The sequence below is a fragment of the Pseudophryne corroboree genome, chromosome 12 (genome assembly GCF_028390025.1).
Source record: "Pseudophryne corroboree isolate aPseCor3 chromosome 12, aPseCor3.hap2, whole genome shotgun sequence".
NCBI classification, from domain to species: Eukaryota; Metazoa; Chordata; class Amphibia; order Anura; family Myobatrachidae; genus Pseudophryne; species Pseudophryne corroboree.
Window position 1 is genome coordinate 200,635 of NC_086455.1, and position 25,321 is coordinate 225,955.

Genomic DNA, 25,321 nt, shown 5'->3' on the forward strand with positions numbered 1-25,321 from the left:
GAAAATGTGTAAGCGATTCTTTGGCAGAGTGGAGGAACTTGGAAACAGTGCAGGAGAGGTGGAAAACATTCAAATGTGCAATATTGAAGGCAACAGACCTTTGTATCAAAACTGTTAGGAAAAACACAAGGAAAAGGAAGCCAGTGTGGTTTGCAAAAGAAGTAGCAAATATTGTGAGAGCAAAAAAGATGGCTTTTAGGAAATATAAGCAGACACAAAATAATGAAGACAAAAAGATATATCTTGTTAGACAGAAGGAGACAAAGAAGGTAATCAGATGTGCAAAGGCACAAGCTGAGGAGAAAATGGCCCAGTCAGTGGGTAAAGGAGGCAAAACTTTTTTTAGGTATATAAGCGAAAAAAGAAAAACAAAAGGCGGAATTATAAAACTAAAGACGGACACTGGGAATCTTGTTGAGGGAGACAATTTAATAGCAGATCATCTTAATGATTATTTTTGCTCAGTATTTACTACTGAAAGAGAGGGGAAGGGGCCACAGTTAAGTTGCAGGGATATTCAGGAAAATGAAACAAGTACATTTACAGAGGAGAAGGTCCTAACAGAACTCTCAAAGCTGAAAGTGGACAAATCTATGGGGCCAGATGGGATACATCCAAGGATACTAAAAGAACTTAAAGAGGTGCTGGTAGCACCATTGACAGAATTATTCAACCAGTCATTAGCTACAGGAGAAATTCCAGGGGACTGGAAAAGAGCAAACGTAGTCCCACTGCACAAAAGTGGAAGCAAGGAAGAGGCAAACAACTACAGACCAGTGAGTCTTACATCAGTAGTAGGGAAATTGATGGAAACACTCTTAAAAGAAAGAGTTGTAGATCATCTCAAATCCGGCAATTTACTGGATCCCAAACAGCATGGATTCACTGGGGGAAGATCATGTCAAACAAATCTTATTGACTTTTTTGATTGTGTGACTAAAGTGATGGATAAAGGTGGAGCCATGGATATAGCTTATCTTGACTTTAGTAAGGCTTTTGACACAGTTCCACATCGCAGACTGCTAAATAAACTTGAAAGTTTGGGATTGGATATTAGGATTATTGAATGGATAAGATCTTGGTTGAAGGATAGAAAACAGAGAGTTGTGGTAAATGGAGTGCATTCACAGGAGGGAAATGTTACCAGTGGAGTACCCCAGGGATCTGTACTTGGACCAGTGCTTTTCAATATCTTTATTGGTGACATTGCAAATGGGATTAAAGGGAAAGTATGCCTTTTTGCAGATGACACAAAGGTATGCAACAGGGTAGACACACCAAGTGGGGTAAAACAAATGATTGAGGATCTAGGTAGACTAGAGGAATGGTCAAGAGTCTGGCAATTACAGTTTAATGCCAAAAAATGCAAAATCATGCACTTGGGTCTCAAAAATCCTAAAGCTAAATACAGTATTAATGGCACTATACTGGAAACTACTGAGGAGGAAAGGGATCTAGGAGTCACTATTTCAGATGACTTAAAGGCAGGTAAGCAATGTAACAAGGCAATGAGGAAGGCTAGTCAGATGCTTGGCTGCATTGGGAGAGGAATCAGCAGCAGAAAGAAAGAAGTAATAATGCCACTGTATAGGTCATTGGTACGGCCTCATCTAGAATACTGTATTCAGTTCTGGAGGCCATATCTTCAAAAGGATATTAATACATTAGAAACTGTACAAAGGAGGGCAACTAAAATGGTGCATGGCCTACATCACAAAACATACCCAGAAAGACTAAGAAATCTCAATATGTATAGTTTGGAGCAGAGAAGAGAAAGGGGCGACATGATAGAAACTTTCAAATATATGAAGGGTTTTAACAAAGTCCAGGAGGGAAACATTCTCCAAATGAAGAGAAGCAATAGGACACGAGGACATGCACTGAGACTGGAGGGGGGGAGGTTCAGGGGAAATTTGCGGAAAAATTATTTCACAGAAAGGGTAGTGGACAAGTGGAATAGCCTCCCATCAGAGGTGGTAGAGGCTAAGACAGTAGAGCAATTTAAACATGCATGGGATAGACATAAGGATATCCTTACAAAGAAATAAGGATCAAATAAGGTTAGTGATAAAAAAAAAATAATATATAAAAAAAAAAAAAAGGGGCAGACTAGATGGGCCAAGTGGTTCTTATCTGCCGACAAATTCTATGTTTCTATGTAATCTGTGAAGTGTGTGTGCGGCCCTTACTGTCCATAGCATAGACATGATGTCTTTGTAGGAGGTCAATGCAACATTTTACAGCACAGGGGTGTCCCCACCTGTTGGTGCACATGTTATAGGCTCCCTTATCTCCCTTATGGGTGTGATGATATGTCCCATCCAGCACAGACTTCCTGGCTGCAGCATTATACTACACAGGGGTGTCCCCACCTGTTGGTGCACATGTTATAGGCTCCCTTTTCTCCCTAATTGGTGTGATATTATGTCCCATCCAGCACAGACTTCCTGGCTGCAGCATTATACTACACAGGGGTGTCCCCACCTGTTGGTGCACATGTTATAGGCTCCCTTATCTCCCTTATTGGTGTGATATTATGTCCCATCCAGCACAGACTTCCTGGCTGCAGCATTATATTGCAGAGGTGTGTCCCCACCTGTTGGTGCACATGATATAGGCTCCCTTTTCTCCCTTATTGGTGTGATATTATGTCCCATCCAGCACAGACTTCCTGGCTGCAGCATTATATTGCACAGGGGTGTCCCCACCTGTTGGTGCACATGATATAGGCTCCCTTTTCTCCCTTACTGGTGTGATATTATGTCCCATCCAGCACAGACTTCCTGGCTGCAGCATTATATTGCAGAGGTGTGTCCCCACCTGTTGGTGCACATGTTATAGGCTCCCTTTTCTCCCTTATTGGTGTGATATTATGTCCCATCCAGCACAGACTTCCTGGCTGCAGCATTATATTGCACAGGGGTGTCCCCACCTGTTGGTGCACATGATATAGGCTCCCTTTTCTCCCTTATGGGTGTGATATTATGTCCCATCCAGCACAGACTTCCTGGCTGCAGCATTATATTGCAGAGGTGTGTCCCCACCTGTTGGTGCACATGTTATAGGCTCCCTTTTCTCCCTTATTGGTGTGATATTATGTCCCATCCAGCACAGACTTCCTGGCTGCAGCATTATATTGCAGAGGTGTGTCCCCACCTGTTGGTGCACATGTTATAGGCTCCCTTTTCTCCCTTATTGGTGTGATATTATGTCCCATCCAGCACAGACTTCCTGGCTGCAGCATTATATTGCAGAGGTGTGTCCCCACCTGTTGGTGCACATGTTATAGGCTCCCTTTTCTCCCTTATGGGTGTGATATTATGTCCCATCCAGCACAGACTTCCTGGCTACAGCATTATATTGCAGAGGTGTGTCCCCACCTGCTGGTGCACATGTTATAGGCTCCCTTTTCTCCCTTATGGGTGTGATATTATGTCCCATCCAGCACAGACTTCCTGGCTACAGCATTATATTGCAGAGGTGTGTCCCCACCTGCTGGTGCACATGATATAGGCTCCCTTTTCTCCCTTATGGGTGTGATATTATGTCCCATCCAGCACAGACTTCCTGGCTACAGCATTATATTGCAGAGGTGTGTCCCCACCTGTTGGTGCACATGTTATAGGCTCCCTTTTCTCCCTTATTGGTGTGATATTATGTCCCATCCAGCACAGACTTCCTGGCTACAGCATTATATTGCAGAGGTGTGTCCCCACCTGCTGGTGCACATGATATAGGCTCCCTTTTCTCCCTTATTGGTGTGATATTATGTCCCATCCAGCACAGACTTCCTGGCTGCAGCATTATATTGCAGAGGTGTGTCCCCACCTGTTGGTGCACATGATATAGGCTCCCTTTTCTCCCTTATGGGTGTGATATTATGTCCCATCCAGCACAGACTTCCTGGCTGCAGCATTATATTGCAGAGGTGTGTCCCCTCCTGTTGGTGCACATGTTATAGGCTCCCTTTTCTCCTTATGGGTGTGATATTATGTCCCATCCAGCACAGACTTCCTGGCTGCAGCATTATATTGCAGAGGTGTGTCCCCCACCTGTTGGTGCACATGTTATAGGCTCCCTTATGAGTGTGTTATTAAGATGGGAGCAGCACGGGAGAAGTCCTTGAGTCAGGCGTGGGAGAGGAGAGATGCTGCCATTGGCAGGAGGTGCAGTGGGTGTAGGAATGAGGCAGGAGGTCTTTAGGTGTCTCTGCAGATCTGCTGCCTGTCCAGCTAAATGTTTCTCTCTCCTCTATTCCCTGCGTTACTCGCAGTTATCAGGCATATCCCGACCGCCCAAACCTCAGTGTCCATGGTGTACGTGCTCCATCCCTCTATGATGTCCTGGGTCAGGGGTCGTCTGCTGCTCACCTGCATGAAAATTAATGTCCCACTATACAGGGGGGGGAGGTAGCGGAAATGCCTTTACTACTTATGTTGGTATCACTCTCTATATCTTCTCTCTGTTCCAGGACGCCCCATGGGAGTCAGAGAGCAGGATGTTTATATCTGTGACTACCGGCTGGATAAATCCGCTCACCTGTTTTACAAAATCCACCGCAACCGCTTCCCCGTCTGCACCAAGAGTTACGCCTTCCATCACTTCTCCAAGAAGCTGACGCCAAAAAGAGACTTCTCAGTAAGTGCTGTCCGGGCATGACTGGACTTACCTCCATCCGTCCCGTACTGAGCGGACTGTGGGGTATAATGATGGGTACAGAATGCCGCCGGTTAGCTCACTGACCACCATCTTGTTCTTTCAGCCGCATTATGTGCCGGACAACTACAAACGGAACGGAGGCCGGTGAGCAGCACTTCGCCGACATGCAGACGCTACACCCGGTTCTAAGTCTGTTGTACGACTGATCTACGTTTCATTATAGGTCATCCTGGAAATCTGAACGTCCAAAGCCATCAGGCGGAGATCTACAACAGGAGGAACCTCTGCCGATCATGGAGGATATAATGGTCGACGCAGACACCCCATCAGCACCGGAAGCGACCGAGTCAGACCCCACCCAGTTGGAGATAACTGAAGGTGGAGCATTGGACGGTGACGGCTGCCCCCCGCGCCTTTGTTCCCTCCAAGACCGGCAGCAAGCAAAGAGAGCGAAACTCAACCGGATCCTTCTGGGGCTCCTGGAAAAGCTCCCGGGAAAGAATGGTACGATGGCGGTTTCCACGTTACATATTTACTGGTCTTAGGAAGACGCGTCTGTCACATGTTCTAACCTCCCATCTTGTATTAGGCATTTATGATAGTCTGGCACTTGTGGGTATATGAGAAACTGTCCATATTTATCTGTCCCCATGCACTGTGGTTATTATTTATTTATTAGCAGTTTCTTATATAGCGCAGTAAATTCCGTTGCGCTTTACAATTGGAAATAACAATGATATAACAAAACAATGAAACAAGAAGACTGGGTAATAACAGACAGTTATAGAGGTAGGAGGGCCCTGCTCGCAAGCTTACACTCTATAGGGAAATAGGCATATGTACACAAGGAAAGGTGCTATCTATTGCATAGAATGAGAAGACATGTGAGGATATGTGTGGACTGTGCAGAGTGGATGCAATATGATAAGAATGTTTATGAAGGTTATGTGGGCGGTTCTGGAATGTGATAGGCTTGTCTGAAGAGATGAGTTTTCAGGGAACGCTTGAAGGTTTGGAGACTAGAGGAGAGTCTTATTGTGCGTGGTAGGGCATTCCACAGAGTGGGTGCAGCCCGATGAAAGTCCTGTAATCGTGCATGGGAGAGAGTAATGAGTGTGGATGAGAGACGCAGATCTTGTGCAGAGTGGAGAGGTCTGGTAGGTAGATATTATGAGATAGAGAAGAGATGTATGTTGGTGCAGTTTGGGTAATGGCCTTGTGTGTAAGTAACAGTATTTTCTTTTTCATCCACTAGGGGTCACTGGAGTACTCTTGGGATATGGACGGCCTCCGCAGGAACAGGGCACTGAATATTCAAATTCAGTAACACTCCTCCCCTCCATACTCCCAGAGTACCTCAGTGTTTTTTCTGTGCTCGTCGGAGCAACAGGGCTGGTGTGGCGCTGCCACACTTAGTGAATATTTTTTTATTTTATTTTTATTTTTACAACTTAAGACACATCCCTTCCCAGTTTCTACTAAAAACATGGGTCCGGGATTGTGCCGCTGCACGGAGCAGCGCATGGCGTGTCGGTCCTCACAAAGAGCACCCTCACAGCCACACGCAGCTCACTACCTGCTGCAGGACGGAGCTTACAGATAGAAGCCCCGTCACAGCCATGAACTGCTGCAAGAGCTGGACGGAGCTTGCAGGAAGAAGCCCCGTCGCAGCCCTCCCTACAGGACAAGGTATGCTGGGGGGACGGGGCGGTCAGCGCACGCTGCCGCCCCGCTGTGTGGGGTCTGTGTTGTACCCGCCGCTACTCCCGGCCGCCCGCCCCAGCCGCGCTGTCCGGGCTCAGCGCCCGCCGCCAAGAGCCGCTCCTGGCCGCCGCACTCCGTGCACACCCGCTCCGCCAAGAGCCGCGTCGGTCCGCCGCACTCCGTGCACACCCACCGGCCACACTTCCACGGCCGCTCTCCTTATATCGAGCTCCCCGCCTCCCTGCACTTCCTCCGGACAGGACACAGCGCTACACGGAGCACAGGGGGAGGGGGAGAGGTCTGCACACAGGCAGCGCAGCTGCAAGGAGAAAGCATAGGCTGCATGGCTGCCTGCATATTACATAATGCTATGCTGCATGGGGTATAGTGTGCTGCATGGGGTATAGTGTGCTGCATGGGGTATATTATGCTGCATGGGGTATATTAATAGGCTGTTAAGCCTATATTAAAGGCAATGTCAGGTACAAGTCATGTATTGTAACCTGCCCTGCTGTGATTCTAACTGTAAGCATGGTATGTGGGCCTTTTTTAACATGTTTCCTGGGTTTTCCTAGATTCCAGAACGTTCCTGTACTACATCTCTACTCCACCGGAGGCGCAGGGGTGTAAGGGGGAATTGCCTATCAGGTTTCATATAGTACTGGTCACGTGCACTGCACTGCGGCCATATATATATATATATATATATATATATATATATTACACACCTTAGTAACGATTTTACCGAGTCGTGGAAGTGTCTGTCTTTGTTTATTGTGTTGTCTGTCTGCATAATGAGTACGGCACCAGCAAAGACTAAACAGAAGTTTCACTGCAATGTCTGTACATGTTAAAAGAAAGCTGTCTCCCGCCACTGCGCTTTTTCAAGACAGGCCTGCCTCTGTCGGACGACAAGAAGGCGTTTTAGCAGATTGCCATTCAGTCTCTGCTGGATTCAGCAGTTTTTAATTCCGGCCCTGGTACACCAACAAGGTCAGGGTTATTATTCCCGTCTGTTTGGGGTACCGAAGCCGGAGGGCTCCGTCACAGTCTCAATCAGTAAGTCACTTTCTACTGATTGAAGATGGAATTTCTGCGGTCAGTAATTGCAGATTTGTAGCCACAAGATTGCATGATTGCGCTTGATCTCACGGTTGTGTACTTACACGTTTCGATTGGTCGCCTCATCAGAGGTTCTTGCGTTTTTCAATACGCCTCAACCATTAACAGGCTCTACCGTTTGGCCTCTCGTCAGCGCCTCGGGTATTCACCAAAGTGATGTCTGTGCTGATAGCTCATCTCAGATCCCTGGCAGTGACAATCGTTCCGTACTTAGACGATCTGCTCATCAAAGCTCCGTCTCCACAGATGCTCCTCCAACTTGCGCTGCTAACGTACACCACGGTTGGATTGTCAACTTCAAGAAATCGCATCTAATTCCGTCTCAACGACTTCCATTCCTAGGTATGATTCTCGATACGGTAAATCAAGACTTTACCTACTACATCAGTAAGTACAGATTCTTCACATCTGGTACAATTAGTGCTCAAGCCACGCACAGTCTCGGTACATTTGTGCATTCGCCTGTTAGGAGCAATGGTGGTGGCTTTCGAAGCGCTTCAGTTCGGAAGATTTCACTCGCGTCCATTTCAACAGCATGTGCTCGCACAGTGGTCGGCCTCGCATCTGCAGATTCACCACAGGGTGCGGTTGTCGCCAAGGGCGAGGGTGTCTCTACTCTGGGGCTCAAGGTACACAATACCCGCAGGCGGCGGCTGGAATTGAATAATTCTAACGGCGAACGTGAGTCTCAGAGGTTGGGGAGCTGTGGTTCAATGACAGGGTCTCTGGGCGGATCACGACAGATTGCTGTCTATAAAGGTCCTGGAACTCTGCGCAATTTACAATGCACTACGAGTACACATGCTTCCCTCTCGGACTGTCCAAGTGCAGTCAGACGACGCGACGGCAGTCGCATACATCAAAAACCAAGGAGGAACGAGAAGCCGCATGGCAATGCGGGAAGTAGCTTGAATCCTCAATTGGCCAGAATACCACCAGGTGATATTGTCGGCAGGGTTCATTCCGGGAGTGGACAACTGGGAGGCGGATTATCTCACCCGTCGGGATTTTCATCCGGGAGAATGGGCATTAAATCCAGAGGTGTTTCAAATGTTGGTCCACAGGTGGGGTTACCCTCAGGTGGACCTGATGGCATCTCGCCACAATTACCAAAACGCCCCAGTATGTGTCCAGAACGAGAGATCCAAGGGCAGTGGCGGTGGATGCTCTCACAATGCGTGGCCGTACAGCCTCGTGTATCTGGTTCCACCGTTTCCGCTGCGCTCTCGGTTGCTAAAACGGATCAAAAGAGAGTCCGTCACAGTCATACTAGTGGTGCCTCATTGGTCTCTGAGAGCTTGGTTCTCGGATCTCCGCGGTCTATTCTTGGCCGCTCCTACTACGTCCAGACCTGTTCCAACAGGGTCCGTTCTTTTACCCCGATTTAGCGCGGCTGCGTTTGACGGGGTGGCTGTTGAGACCGCCCTCTTAAGAAGAGAGGGCGTTACAGTATCGGTTATACCAACCATGTTACGAGCTAGGAAGCCGGTTACGGCAGCTCATTGTTACAGAATTTGGCGTGCCTATATAGGTTGGTGTGAAGCTCGGAAGTTTCCGACATCATCTTTCAAGTTATCCTGTCTTTTGTTATTTCTACGGACGGGGTTAGATGGAGGACTGCGTTTATCTACACTGACGGTGCAGGTATCTGTGTTGTCAATTTATTTTCAAAGACATTGGCTCTATTGCCGTCTATACGCACTTTTCTGCAGGGTGTCCTCAGAGTACTGCCTCCATTCATTCCACCTACAGCGCCATGGGACTTGAATCTGGTTTTAGATTTCTTCCAGTCTTCATATTTTGAACCCTTACAGCAAGTGGATATTAAGTTTCTCACTTGGAAAACAATTTTTCTTCTAGCCTTAGCTTCGGCAAGGCGTGTTTCAGATTTGGGTGCCTTGTCATGCAAGCCACCGTTTTTGGTGTTTCATGATGACCGAGCGGAACTTCGGACGAATCCCGCTTTCTTACCAAAGGTAGTGTCATCTTTTCACATCAATCAACCAATAGTAGTTCCTGTGTTGACAGCACATTCTGGAACTCTAGATGTGGTACGCGCATTACGCGTTTATGTATCCCGCACGTCTACAGCCTGATACGTTGTTTGTTCTCTATGATGCTGCCAAGATGGGTTGGCCAGTTTCTAAGCAGACCTTATCCAGATGGATAAAGCTGACTATAGGTCAGGCTTACCTTCATGCTAGGTTACAGCCGCCTACATCAGTAACAGCTCATTCCACACGTTCTGTGGGAACTTCATGGGCAGCTGGTCGTGGAGCTTCTACGACGCAGCTTTGCCGTGCGGCTACATGGTCTTCAGTGCACACGTTTGTGCGCTTTTACAAGTTTGATACGTTTGCGGCATCAGCATCTAGCTTTGGCCGCCTGGTGTTACAGGTGTCAAACAGCTCTCCCGCCCACGGGGGAAGCTTTGGTACGTCCCAAGAGTACTCCAGTGACCCCTAGTGGATGAAAAAGAAAATAGGATTTTGGTACTTACCAGGTAAATCCTTTTCTTTGAATCCATAGGGGGCACTGGACGCCCACCCAGAGCAGTTTTACCTGTCTTGTGGTAAGTTCAGGGGATCTTATGGTAACACATTTTCTCTGACGTCCTAGTGGATGCTGGGACTTCCGTAAGGACCATGGGGGATAGCGGCTCCGCAGGAGACTGGGCACAAAAGTAAAAGCTTTAGACTAGCTGGTGTGCACTGGCTCCTCCCCCTATGACCCTCCTCCAAGCCTCAGTTAGATTTTTGTGCCCGAACGAGAAGGGTGCACACTAGGGGCTCTCCTGAGCTGCTTAGAAGTAAAAGTTTAAATAGGTTTTTTATTTTCAGTGAGTCCTGCTGGCAACAGGCTCACTGCATCGTGGGACTAAGGGGAGAAGAAGCAAACTCACCTGCGTGCAGAGTGGATTGGGCTTCTTGGCTACTGGACATTAGCTCCAGAGGGACGATCACAGGTTCAGCCTGGATGGGTCCCGGAGCCGCGCCGCCGGCCCCCTTACAGAGCCAGAAGAGCGAAGAGGTCCGGAAGAAGCGGCGGCAGAAGACGTTCCTGTCTTCAAATAAGGTAGCGCACTGCAGCTGTGCGCCATTGCTCTCAGCACACCTCACACTCCGGTCACTGAGGGTGCAGGGCGCTGGGGGGGAGCGCCCTGAGACGCAATAAAACACTATAAAAACCTTATATGGCTAAAGAAATGCATCACATATAGCTCCTGGGCTATATGGATGCATTTATCCCCTGCCAGTTTCCTGAAAAAAGCGGGAGAAAAGGCCGCCGTGAAGGGGGCGGAGCCTTTCTCCTCAGCACACAAGCGCCATTTTCTTTCACAGCTCCGCTGGAAGGACGGCTCCCTGACTCTCCCCTGCAGTCCTGCTACAAGAATCAGGGTAAAACAAGAAAGGGGGGGCACTATTGGCAGCTAATATAAAACAGCAGCTATAAAGGGAGAAACACTTATATAAGGTTATCCCTGTATATATATAGCGCTCTGGTGTGTGCTGGCAAACTCTCCCTCTGTCTCCCCAAAGGGCTAGTGGGGTCCTGTCCTCTATCAGAGCATTCCCTGTGTGTGTGCTGGGTGTCGGTACGATTGTGTCGACATGTATGAGGAGGAAAATGATGTGGAAGCAGAGCAATTGCCTGTGTTAGTGATGTCACCCCCTAGGGAGTCGACACCTGATTGGATGGTCGTATTTAAAGAATTACGTGACAATGTCAGCACCTTGCAAAAAACTGTTGACGACATGAGACAGCCGGCAAACCAATTAGTGCCTGTTCAGGCGTCTCAGACACCGTCAGGAGCGCTAAAACGCCCGTTACCTCAGATGGTCGACACAGACCCAGACACGGATACTGAATCCAGTGTCGACGGTGAGGAGACAAACGTAATGTCCAGTAGGGCCACACGTTACATGATCACGGCAATGAAGGAGGCATTGAACATTTCTGACACTACAAGTACCACAAAAAAGGGTATTATGTGGGGTGTGAAAAAACTACCAGTAGTTTTTCCTGAATCAGATGAATTAAATGAGGTGTGTGATGAAGCGTGGGTTTCCCCCGATAAAAAACTGCTGATTTCTAATAAATTATTGGCACTATACCCTTTCCCGCCAGAGGTTAGGGCACGTTGGGAAACACCCCCTAGGGTAGATAAGGCGCTCACACGCTTATCAAAACAAGTGGCGTTACCGTCTCCTGATACGGCCGCCCTCAAGGAACCAGCTGATAGAAGGCTGGAAAATATCCTAAAAGGTATATACACACATACCGGTGTTATACTGCGACCAGCCATCGCCTCAGCCTGGATGTGCAGTGCTGGGGTGGCTTGGTCGGATTCCCTGACTGAAAATATTGATACCCTGGATAGGGACAGTATATTATTAACTATAGAGCATTTAAAGGATGCATTACTATATATGCGAGATGCACAGAGGGATATTTGCACCCTGGCATCTAGAGTGAGTGCGATGTCCATTTCTGCCAGAAGAACGTTATGGACGCGACAGTGGTCAGGTGATGCGGATTCCAAACGACATATGGAAGTATTGCCGTATAAAGGGGAGGAGTTATTTGGGGTCGGTCTATCGGACCTGGTGGCCACGGCAACGGCTGGAAAATCCACCTTTTTACCCCAGGTCACCTCTCAGCAGAAAAAGACACCGTCTTTTCAAACTCAGTCCTTTCGTCCCTATAAGGGCAAGCGGGAAAAAGGCCGCTCATTTCTGCCCCGGGGCAGAGGAAGGGGAAAAAGACTACACCAGGCAGCCTCTTCCCAGGAACAGAAGCCCTCCCCCGCTTCTGCCAAGTCTTCAGCATGACGCTGGGGCTCTACATGCGGACCCAGGCACGGTGGGGGGTCGTCTCAAGAAATTCAGCGCGCAGTGGGCTCACTCGCAAGTGGACCCCTGGATCCTGCAGGTAGTATCACAGGGGTACAAATTGGAATTCGAGACGTCTCCCCCTCGCCGGTTCCTGAAGTCTGCTCTACCAACGTCTCCCTCCGACAGGGAGGCAGTATTGGAAGCTGTTCACAAGCTGTATTCCCAGCAGGTGATAATCAAGGTACCCCTCCTACAACAGGGAAAGGGGTATTATTCCACGCTGTTTGTGGTACCGAAGCCGGACGGCTCGGTGAGACCAATTTTAAATCTAAAATCTTTGAACACTTACATAAAAAGGTTCAAATTCAAGATGGAGTCACTCAGAGCAGTGATAGCGAACCTGGAAGAAGGGGACTATATGGTATCTCTAGACATCAAGGATGCTTATCTCCATGTCCCAATCTACCCTTCTCACCAAGGGTACCTCAGGTTTGTGATACAAAACTGTCATTATCAGTTTCAGACGCTGCCGTTTGGATTGTCCACGGCACCACGGGTCTTTACCAAGGTAATGGCCGAAATGAGGATTCTTCTTCGAAGAGAAGGCGTATTAATTATCCCTTACTTGGACGATCTCCTGATAAGGGCAAGGTCCAGGGAGCAGTTAGAGGTCGGAGTAGCACTATCTCAGGTAGTGTTACGTCAGCACGGGTGGATTCTAAATATTCCAAAATCGCAGCTGATTCCAACAACACGTCTACTGTTCCTAGGGATGATTCTGGACACAGTCCAGAAAAAGGTTTTTCTCCCGGAGGAGAAGGCCAGGGAGTTATCCGAGCTAGTCAGGAACCTCCTAAAACCAGGATAAGTGTCAGTGCATCAATGCACGAGAGTCCTGGGAAAAATGGTGGCTTCTTACGAAGCGATTCCATTCGGAAGATTCCATGCAAGAACTTTTCAGTGGGATCTGCTGGACAAATGGTCCGGATCGCATCTTCAGATGCATCAGCGGATAACCCTATCTCCAAGGACGAGGGTGTCTCTCCTGTGGTGGTTACAGAGGGCTCATCTTCTAGAGGGCCGCAGATTCGGCATTCAGGATTGGATGCTGGTGACCACGGATGCCAGCCTGAGAGGCTGGGGAGCAGTCACACAGGGAAAAAATTTCCAGGGCCTGTGGTCAAGCATGGAAACGTCTCTTCACATAAATATCCTAGAACTAAGGGCTATTTACAATGCCCTAAGTCAAGCAAGGCCTCTGCTTCAGGGTCAACCGGTATTGATCCAGTCGGACAACATCACGGCTGTCGCCCACGTAAACAGACAGGGCGGCACAAGAAGCAGGAGGGCAATGGCAGAAGCTGCAAGGATTCTCCGCTGGGCGGAAAATCATGTGATAGCACTGTCAGCAGTGTTCATTCCGGGAGTGGACAACTGGGAAGCAGACTTCCTCAGCAGACACGACCTCCACCCGGGGGAGTGGGGACTTCATCCAGAAGTCTTCCAAGTGATTGTAAACCGTTGGGAAAAACCAAGGGTGGACATGATGGCGTCCCGTCTCAACAAGAAACTGGACAGATATTGCGCCAGGTCAAGGGACCCTCAGGCAATAGCGGTGGACGCTCTGGTAACACCGTGGGTGTTCCAGTCGGTGTATGTGTTCCCTCCTCTGCCTCTCATACCAAAAGTACTGAGAATCATAAGAAGGAGAGGAGTAAGAACTATACTCGTGGCTCCGGATTGGCCAAGAAGAACTTGGTACCCGGAGCTGCAAGAGATGCTCACGGAGGACCCGTGGCCTCTACCTCTAAGAAAGGACCTGATTCAGCAGGGACCTTGCCTGTTCCAAGACTTACCGCGGCTGCGTTTGACGGCATGGTGGTTGAACGCCGGATCCTGAAGGAAAAAGGCATTCCAGATGAAGTCATCCCTACCCTGATCAAAGCAGGATTGTCTATGGGCCTAAAATTAGGATCCATTAAGGTTCAAATTTCGGCCCTGTCGATCTTCTTCCAGAAGGAACTGGCTTCAATTCCTGAAGTCCAGACCTTTGTAAAGGGGGTACTGCATATACAGCCTCCCTTTGTGCCTCCAGTGGCACCCTGGGATCTCAATGTGGTTTTGGGATTCCTAAAATCACATTGGTTCGAACCACTTGCCACAGTGGATTTAAAATATCTCACATGGAAAGTGGTAATGCTGTTAGCCCTGGCTTCAGCCAGGCCCGTATCAGAATTGGCGGCTTTATCCTATAAAAGCCCTTACCTGATATTTCATTCGGATAGGGCGGAATTGAGGACTCGTCCTCAATTTCTCCCTAAGGTGGTTTCAGCGTTTCACATGAACCAACCTATTGTGGTACCTGCGGCTACTAGGGACTTGGAGGACTCCAAGTTGCTGGACGTAGTCAGGGCCCTGAAAATATATGTTTCCAGGACGGCTGGAGTCAGAAAATCTGACTCGCTGTTTATACTGTATGCACCCAACAAGCTGGGTGCTCCTGCTTCTAAGCAGACGATTGCTCGTTGGATTTGTAATACAATTCAGCTTGCACATTCTGTGGCAGGCCTGCCACAGCCAAAATCTGTTAAAGCCCATTCCACAAGGAAGGTGGGCTCATCTTGGGCGGCTGCCCGAGGGGTCTCGGCTTTACAACTTTGCCGAGCAGCTACTTGGTCAGGGGCAAACACGTTTGCTAAATTCTACAAATTTGATACCCTGGCTGAGGAGGACCTTGAGTTCTCTCATTCGGTGCTGCAGAGTTATCCGCACTCTCCCGCCCGTTTGGGAGCTTTGGTATAATCCCCATGGTCCTTACGGAAGTCCCAGCATCCACTAGGACGTCAGAGAAAATAAGAATTTACTTACCGATAATTCTATTTCTCGTAGTCCGTAGTGGATGCTGGGCGCCCATCCCAAGTGCGGATTGTCTGCAATACTTGTATATAGTTATTGTTACAAAAAAATCGGGTTGTTTATTGTTGTGAGCCATCTTTTCAGAGGCTCCTACGTTTATCATACTGTTAACTGGGTAAGTAAATTCTTATTTTCACCGACTGGTTCAAATTTTCTAGTTCTATCGGTTATAGTGACAACTGTTTCGTGGTCCGTTATGTGTCAACTTTATGGTTGTCTGTTATGTTATAGGTAATTCTCCATTGTCAACCTCTCTATCGCTCCTGCTCGGCTCAGTAAAAAACACTGAGGTACTCTGGGAGTATGGAGGGGAGGAGTGTTACTGAATATTCAGTGCCCTGTTTCTGCGGAGGCCGTCCATATCCCAAGAGTACTCCAGTGCCCCCTATGGATTCAAAGAAAAGGATTTACCTGGTAAGTACCAAAATCCTATTTTATATTGAATGTGGTAGAATACCGGTAACCAATGGAGGGACTGACAGAGCGGATCTGCAGACGGTGAATGTCTAGCGAGGAAGATTAGCCTCGCAGCTGATCACCGCCAAGCTTACTGGCATCACTTGTGACAGCTGAGGGACTGCGTCTCGCCCAGAGAGCCGGGCACACAATGGGCAATTCAGTAATTAGTGCAATAATTTGCTATTACTTACGTTGATGTGCTTTTCCTGCCTCCGGTTATCCACTGTAATCTCTGAGTAAGAATCCCCACCTATAGATAGCGAGCTCCTGTATCCCTCACTTACAGGCTGTGACCACTGACCCGTCGTTTGTCTTCTGTCATCTCCGCAAACTCTGCAGTGTTTGTTCAGCATTTTCCTCTCTCCTCTCTGAGGCCGTCCTGTCTTCCACATCAGATCTCCAGTGATGGATCCTAGGCATCCTGGCCACTCTCTTCCGCTCAAGAGCTAACTTGTCATTGTCCTGGAAGAGCCGCCTTCTCCGTGCTCTGCGTTGTCTTACTTGGAACAATAATGACGCACCAGAAGTGAGGGAGTTAGGTTAAAACGTTGCTCCATTGAGTGAAATATTCCCTCATCTTAAATTAGAACATTAACTATTAGGATTTATCTTTTAAAGCATTTTTCCACTCTTTAAGACTATCCAGCTATTATCATTCCAGGAGATGTGGGAAAGGAGGGAGAAGGAGCATGAAAATGACGAAAGCTGTCAAACTGAGGCGGGCTGTGTACTGTCAGAAGATGATATAGCACGAAGACCATATCACGTGTTTATAATGGAGATCTCTAGCAGGAAGACTGTATTGCGTGGTCATCAGTGAGATCTCGTGTAAGGAGACTATGGCGTGGTCATCATGGAAAGCCATAGCTACGAGCACATATAATGCAGTCACCGTAAAGATCCAGAAATTTCGAAGAGGGGGACCATATTGTGTGTATGGAGACGAATTTCTAGGAGCCCTTATCATGTGGTCATACGGAAGATCCATAGCAGAGGACCACGTTTCGTGGTCCGTACAGAGATACATAGTTTGTAGCCCTTATCATTTGGTCATTGGGAAGATCTATAGCAGAAAAGATTGTATTATGTGGCCATCAGGGAGATCGTATCATGTGGTCATCACGGACATCCATAGATGGAAGACTATTGCATGCATGGTCATGGTGTCACAGATATCTATACATGGGAAACTGTATTGTTTGATCATCACAGCTGTATATAGCTGGGTGCCCCGCCGCATGGTCAATCTGGATATTTATAGTAGGGAGACCATATTGCATAGTCATCATAGAAATCTGTATCTGGGAGATGGTATTGCGTGGTCATCATGGAAATTTATTGCTGGGAGGCTTTATTGTGGTCATTGTGGAGATCTATAGCAAGGAGACCGTATTGTGTGGTCATTATGGATATCTATAGCAGGGAGACCGTATTGTGTGATAATCGTGGAGATCTATAGCAGGGAGACCGTATTGTGTGATAATCATGGAGATCTATAGCAGGGAGACCGTATTGTGTGATAATCGTGGAGATCTATAGCAGGGAGACCGTATTGTGTGATAATCATGGAGATCTATAGCAGGGAGACCGTATTGTGTGATAATCGTGGAGATCTATAGCAGGGAGACCGTATTGTGTGATAATCGTGGAGATCTATAGCAGGGAGACCGTATTGTGTGATAATCATGGAGATCTATAGCAGGGAGACCGTATTGTGTGATAATCGTGGAGATCTATAGCAGGGAGACCGTATTGTGTGATAATCATGGAGATCTATAGCAGGGAGACCGTATTGTGTGATAATCGTGGAGATCTATAGCAGGGAGACCGTATTGTGTGATAATCATGGAGATCTATAGCAGGGAGACCGTATTGTGTGATAATCGTGGAGATCTATAGCAGGGAGACCGTATTGTGTGATAATCGTGGAGATCTATAGCAGGGAGACCATATTGTGTGATAATCATGGAGATCTATAGCAGGGAGACCGTATTGTGTGATAATCGTGGAGATTTATAGCAGGGAGACCGTATTGTGTGGCCATCATGGAGATCTATAGCAGGGAGACTTTATCACATGGTCATCACAGAGATCTATAGCAGGTAGATCTTATCATGTGGCCATCATGGAGATCCATAGCAGGGAGACCGTATTGTGTGGTGGTCATGAAGGTCTATAGCAGGGAGTCTGTATTCCATGTTTATCATGGAGATCTAGAACAGGGAGACCGTATTGTGTGGTCACCACAAATAACTACCGCAAGGAGGACGTGTTGTGTCGGTAATCGTGGAGAGCTAAAGCTAGGAGACCATATAGTGTGGTCATTATAGCTGCTAATTAAGATTCAAATGTATCGCACCCCCTATCTCCCGTCTAATGTGAACTGAACTTGTCGGCAGTATCATTAGAATACCGCCGGCGGGCGATAACATTTGAATCCAGCCCGTAGTGAGCATCTCTTCCAAGGTGGCCCTTTGGCTAGCACATTCAGGGCAGCCATCTTGGGCGGCCTATCCAGCATGTTTGTATGTTATGATGTAGAAATTGATTTATCGCATGGTCTAAAAAAAAAAAAAAAAAAAAACCCTGTCCCATCGTAAGGTCTAATCTGACCACTGTCACCCTTATGAAAAAGCGTGTGGACACCCCTACCTACCTTACAAGGCTTGCAGAACTACTACAAGGTTGCCTGAGCCAAACGTCCAGATCTAAGCAGCCTGATCACTGTACTTTGGGTATGCCAAGCCAGGAACACCACATACGTATGAGGGATCCAATTCTTCTTTATTGTGAGTCCCTATGATCTGTGCATGGATGTGGTGGCTATACCTTATTGCTGGACAATATATACTTACCTAAAGGAAATGCTACATCAGTGACTCAGTAACCAGCGGCTTCTGGAAGTTATGCACAGAGATACAGATGAGTTTATGGATTTGAGGAATTGTGGTGTTATGGTCATGAGAGCGCGTGCCATGTAAGCATTTATAATCCGTGATAATTACATCATGTTTTTATCCATTCTGTTTTAGTTCTTTATTATTTACATTTATTGCTACACTTGTCACCCAAGTTACCCTTCTTTTACTTTGCTGAAATTCGGGTGATGTTTGACAACCCTCCTCCATAGACCATTCTCTGCTGCTCTCCTGTTACAAGCTCCGTTACCCCTCTACTTCCTCTGATCACATTGTGCATGTGACGCGTTGGGCCACGTATAATCACGTACAACGTTCTTTACTGTAGTAACCTGTAAACAGTTATCTTTCTAGTCAACACTTGTCCTCTCCTTGGGCAGTACTTGGGAGGCAAGGGTGGAGAGAATGGGAAGGTAGGACGGGCTGAGTCTTCTCCAATGTGTCCATTGCGGTTTTCTGAATGGTGCGAGAGTCTTGGCTACGGGTACGGTAGCAGACATAATGGTATCTGCACGCTTATTAGTAAAGTTGGTTGGTCATTAGCATCGGTAGACAGTAATTGGTATAAATGTAATATAAACAACCTCTATATGTTTTCTTTGTCTCTCTGCAGTGATCGATGTGACGTATCTCCTGGAAGAGGGTCCATGCCGCAAATTACGGAGACGCACTCTCAACCTGCCTGAGTGCATCTTCAGAAAGTGACCAGAGACTGATGCGGTAACTTGTGCCCCTGGAGTACAGACGAGACTTGCACGAGCACTTCAACCTATATTCTCTCAGCTCTTCTGCCTTGCATTGCTGGGATGGGACTAGGGGATATGAGCGCAGGACTAACCCCAAATTATTTATACAGCGGAGACACCTATGATCTCCCTACTGTAGAGTCCAGTGTGCACTAAGAGCTTCTACAACCCCAAGTCCCAAAAGTGTCCTCAAAATAAGAATGGTGGTAGCTTATTGTGCTATCCTGATTATGTTCTGCTCTGCAGACCTTTGTGTATGTACAGTTCTGCTGTTCTGTGTCACTCCCAGTCGCCCTTACCACCCACTTCCCGAGTGTCCTGCCGCAATACACCCTTCCATTATTCCACTACTTGCCTAGAAACAGCGCTTTTCCCATTACTAGCAGCAGATGTGGCCACAACACGCTGAATGTTACACTCGGCTGGTTCAGTGCATGGAGTACCTTAGTCTCCAGGGCCAGGAGGTGACAGTACTGAAACTAAATCACCTGTCCAATTGTCCCACCAGGAGCGTATTATACAAGACTGTATGGAGATCTCAAAGAGAAGACTATGCTGAAAGGCCATCTCCAAGAAGACCTCTCCTGTTCAATTGTACCATCCTGCGGATACTACACTAGACTGAAAGGACATCTCTAGGAGAAGCTCACTGTTCCACCAAGAGGAGACTATGCTGAAAGGCCATCTTCAAGAAGACATCTCCTGTTCAACTTTCCCACCCTGAGGATACTACACTAGACTGAACGGGGACATCTCTAGGAGAAGCTCACTGTTCCACCAAGAGGAGACTATGCTGAAAGGCCATCTTCAAGAAGACATCTCCTGTTCAACTTTCCCACCCTGAGGATACTACACTAGACTGAACGGGGACATCTCCAGGAGAAGATCACTGTCCCACCAAGAGGTGACTATGAAGACATCTGAAAAAAAAATATCTTTAGGAGGACATCCTCATTCCGACTAGCTCACCTAGCGGAGACTATCCTACTATAAAAGGGAATTTCCAAGAGTACAGTAGAAGATATCCACACAGAGGGAATATCTCAAGGGTGGCTGGAGGACCTTTTCCTATCATACAGCAGGACGAGGTTATGACATACGATGCATAATCAGGTTCCAGTCATTTCTCCAAAGATCATGCCCCGCTAAATGGTTTTCCTATTCTCTTAATGGGTTGGGTGGGTGCTGCTTCCATCTAGTACTTCCGGAACTTCTGGAAAATGGGAGAGTGCATTTGCAGTATGTACAATAATTGGCAGAAGCTCCTGTTTTCCTGCCATATATACTTATATATCTATTTGAGCAATGGTGGATGGTTTCTTTGCTGATATATATATATATATCTCAGTGGAAGAAAGACCTTTCCAAAGTGACAGCAGAAGGCAGCACTTTACCCAAAGGTGTCCCCACGCCCAGACAATGGGTCCTTTATGTCTAGGGATAGAACAATGGCTATTTCTAGGACAGCCACAAAGAGGCACTTTACCTGTATCCACCCAGCAAAGGTCCATATATAAATGGGAAATCTCCAGTGTACTCTACACCAAGTGACCAGAGTACACAGGAGTCATTTTCTGGGTTCAGAAACGTGCTGTGTGCGGCAGGAGTGGACACGTGCCTGCACCCCCGGGGTGCAGAGCCTCCGTTAACCACCCAGTGCCCAGGATGAAGGACAAACGTGGGCTGGTGGTTGCAAAAATAAAGCAAAGCTTAAGGATTTCTTCAAGATTCCAGATCTAACGTCCTTCTAAAAGAACGAGATTGTTTTAATAATGTGCCAAGTGAAGTGTGTGTGTGTGTGTGTGTGTATGTATGTATATATATATATATATATATATATATATATAATAGGAATATATACACACATACATGAATATATTAGCGTGGATGATGAGCAATACATGTTGGTTTATCCTGGACAGTGACTGTCCCAATGTACATTGTTAGTTCTCTCATTCCGCAAGTCCCAGCCTCAGCACCAAAACTGGCGGACTTGTGACATTTTCGTTTTCTGATGGGGAAAAAATGCAGAAAATTAAAATTTCAGTTAAAAAAAAAAAAAAAAAAAATTAAAACAATATTTTATTAAAAAAGCAAACAAAAAAAATCCTGAGATGTGTTTTGAATATTTTCTTATTGTAAATCCAGGTGTGCGTAGCCGGAGTATATAAGACTTGTCTAGGCGCAATGCTCTGCGATACCACTCCATAAAGGGAAGATGATGAATTAATTGTGACACATCCTACAGAGCGTCCCAGATCTCCACGAGACCCCAGCCCATAGCGGTCACGTAGCTGTGTTGAGACAATCAAAGGATATGAATTGAGCGGCGGTATAAATATATATATATTTTCTGTGTGTGACTGTGTTGGATTTCATTTTTTTTTTCCTCTTTTCCTACTGGTGTAGAAATGTCATTTTTGGTTGTTTTATAATAATAATAATAATTGGAAGGAAGGTTCTCAGTGGTTTCTAAACGCTGGAAGCACTACACCGTGGCGTAGCCCGTGCGGTCATTTGCTGCTAATTTGTTCCATTTTTACAAGGAGACGAGATGCATAACGACATAGTTAATTGTTTCGATGTTAATCTGTAAACGATGTATGGATTCTAGCAATGGATGTACTCTGCACCTACTGAGAGTCTAGTATTAAATGGAAGAAAACCCTCTTTTTCCTATTCTCACTTGTGTTCTTCTTGTCTTTTCCTTTGTGTGGAGACGTCCTGTAACGTGGGCACACCGCTCGGTCACGTGTTGGAATATGTGCGTGTCGCTACACCTTGCATGTTAATGGGTGGAAATGGAAGCTGTGACCCACTGTGTCTTGTCCGTGCATTACACCCCCCCTTCCCAGTCCTACAGCTCGCTGTATTGTAACCCTCCTCTTCCTCCTCCTATAAGTGCCTTGTTCAGTGTAAATAAAACCGTTTGGAACGTTTTATCAGTGAATGGCGTTTCATCTCCTACTCAGTGCAGCTTTGGAGTCGCAGCTGACAGCTGCCCGTTAGGTAGGGTGTCGGCGCCACATGCAGAGGACAGTTGCGTTCCTATCTGTCCGTGTCTCATCACCTTCCTCACGTGTGTAAGAGCTGCAAAGTGTTCTCGGATTTTCTGCGCTTAGGACGCGTCTCGTAGTACCCGTTACGTAATGAGTGTAATCCATCACTGGAGAACTCGCCCCAGCTGTAACACGAGGAAATGAATTGTCCTTCCAGTGTACAGTAATAATGTGTATATAACGGCACAGCGGTGTAATAAGAGGCATTAACCAGCGCACAGAGGAATCACCTTTTATTATACGTCGTTTCTGGTGTTCTGCGCTTTGTGGGTTATAAATACATACTAGTCACATCGTATAGAAGTGCAGTATACAGTATTACTATAGGGGCGCCAATATTCTCTAATAATACATAAAGATTTGATATAATCAGTAGCTCACACATTATATAATCCATGTTATTTATCACGAAGTAATCCCTGGTTCCAATCTCCTGCTCATTCCTGTGCCCATCGGATACATGGACCAGAGCGGACCCTGTATAGTAGGAGATATACCGTGCAGCCCTGGGGCTAAGCTACATGGTCACTGATACAGTCTTCATCCTTATTTTAGCAAGTAACAAAACTCTCTCCACCTGTACCCCAAAAGCTTGCACTTTAATCCTGCCTCCAGTAGGGCTGTAGTCCTAAACATTTGTCACATACATGTAGCAGATAACACGGACGACGAACGGAACACCTTGTTTTCCTGCAGATACTGTTATAAGCCAGACCTTCTGGTGAGAAGTCCATGGAACTGGGGAAACAAAGCTCTGATAGACTTGTACATCTGCACGTCACAGGATCAGGGAAGTGTACCCCACCGGAACCAGGCCTGTATCCCTTCCATGCCGGCACTGGATCCAGTCCTCGTCCACAGTCCCAAGAAGCTGAAGGATATCCCCTTTTTTAAAACTTAGCTGGGTCTCACCAGCGGCCGCATGATCGCAGAGCGCACGTAGGGACCTGTGGATACAAACATACCGGTTACTGCCCTGGGAGAAGCAGAGACACACTTCCCACCCCCCGTGTCACTAGGAAGTCATACTGTGTTGGATTACAGTGGTGGTGGACATTGGCGGCAGGCTGCCACCACCCATTGTCTGTACCTTTCCGGCTTGCGGCTAGACTTCTGTCCAGTTTCTGGCTCCTCTGAGATGATCTCCACTTTTAAAGGCTTTCGAATGAGGCTCCAAACATTGACATTTGGTGGCAGCCAACTAGACGGGCGTCTGAAGAAATAGGAGAGGACAACCAGATCAGTAACTGATAGTAAGCAGACGTCTGCCAGAGAAATGAGGAAACCTAGGTATCGTTCGGGTATGTCTATATTGGAGAACATCAGTGAATGGAGATGGATGCATGAGGGGTACGTATAGATGATTGATATTGGTACAATGGACAGGGATAGGCCGCCACCTGTTGAGGCAATGTGGAACAGAAGTGTAGTTGGGAGAAGATAGATAGTGGTGTGATGGTTGAGGAATAGACAGAGGTCTGGTGGGGAGAAGATGGGCAGTAGTAGTGAGATGGGTAGATGGATATGTGGTTATGATAAGATAGTGTGATGGATAAGGGTTAGATAGATGGATGCATGGTGGGGAGAATATGGGCAGATGGACACGTGGTTATGAGAAGATGGTGGGATAGGTAGACAGATGGACTCATGGTGGGGAGAATATGGGCAGATGGACACGTGGTTATGAGAAGATAGTGGTGGGATGATAGATGGATGGATGCATGGTGGGGAGAAGATGGGCAGATGGACACGTGGTTATGAGAAGATAGTGGTGGGATGATTGATAGATAGATAGATGCATGGTGGGGAGAAGATGGGCAGATGGACACGTGGTTATGAGAAGATGGTGGGATAGGTAGACAGATGGACTCATGGTGGGGAGAATATGGGCAGATGGACACGTGGTTATGAGAAGATAGTGGTGGGATGATAGATGGATGCATGGTGGGGAGAAGATGGGCAGATGGACACGTGGTTATGAGAAGATAGTGGTGGGATGAATGAGAGATAGATGGATGCATGGTGGGGAGAAGATGGACAGATGGACACGTGGTTATGAGAAGATAGTGGTGGGATGAATGAGAGATGGATGGATGCATGGTGGGGAGAAGATGGGCAGTAGTAGTGAGGTGGGTAGATGGATATGTGGTTATGATAAGATAGTGTGATGGATAAGGGTTAGATAGATGGATGCATGGTGGGGAGAATATGGGCAGATGGACACGTGGTTATGAGAAGATGGTGGGATAGGTAGACAGATGGACTCATGGTGGGGAGAATATGGGCAGATGGACACGTGGTTATGAGAAGATAGTGGTGAGATGATAGATAGATAGATGGATGCATGGTGGGGAGAAGATGGGCAGATGGACACGTGGTTATGAGAAGATAGTGGTGGGATGAATGAGAGATAGATGGATGCATGGTGGGGAGAAGATGGGCAGATGGACACGTGGTTATGAGAAGATAGTGGTGGGATGAATGAGAGATAGATGGATGCATGGTGGGGAGAAGATGGGCAGATGGACACGTGGTTATGAGAAGATAGTGGTGGGATGAATGAGAGATAGATGGATGCATGGTGGGGAGAAGATGGGCAGTTAATGAGTCACTATTAGTAGAGCAAAGGCTACTTGGGTTATCTTGGAACATGGGATCAGTAACAAAAAATGCCCTCAGAATAGCCTCAATCATTGGAGGCTAGTAATGCAGTGTTGGTCAGAGATTGTTACTAAATTGTATATATTTCTTCTTCATCCCATATGGGACACAGGAATCACACTGGGTATAGACAAGAGGAGGAGTCAGGCAACAAACAGTTACCAGCAGCAGCTCTGGCTCGTCTCCCCTATACCCCGCCCCAGGCAGGCCAGTTTCAATGTGGTGCTTGCAGGAGTGGCACT

General features: G+C 47.1%; 2 protein-coding genes across 4 annotated transcripts in view; one reads left to right on the forward strand and one right to left on the reverse strand.

Annotated features, from left to right (window-relative positions):
* Positions 1-22,044, forward strand: part of ASH1L (ASH1 like histone lysine methyltransferase) — a 204,060-nt gene extending 182,016 nt beyond the window's left edge. The window contains exons 24-27 of the mRNA XM_063946605.1: positions 4,472-4,638; positions 4,763-4,803; positions 4,883-5,163; positions 19,227-22,044. Coding sequence (XP_063802675.1) covers positions 4,472-4,638; positions 4,763-4,803; positions 4,883-5,163; positions 19,227-19,318 — 581 coding nt within the window. The 3' untranslated portion in view covers positions 19,319-22,044. The remainder of the gene's footprint in view (positions 1-4,471; positions 4,639-4,762; positions 4,804-4,882; positions 5,164-19,226) is intronic.
* Positions 22,045-22,636: 592 nt separating this feature from the next.
* Positions 22,637-25,321, reverse strand: part of RUSC1 (RUN and SH3 domain containing 1) — a 79,270-nt gene continuing 76,585 nt past the window's right edge. For all 3 annotated transcript variants that reach the window (XM_063946606.1, XM_063946608.1, XM_063946607.1), the window contains 2 exons: positions 23,509-23,631; positions 22,637-23,365 (listed from right to left, as the gene is read on the reverse strand). In XM_063946606.1, the coding sequence (XP_063802676.1) occupies positions 23,197-23,365; positions 23,509-23,631 (292 nt within the window). In that variant the 3' untranslated portion in view covers positions 22,637-23,196. The remainder of the gene's footprint in view (positions 23,366-23,508; positions 23,632-25,321) is intronic.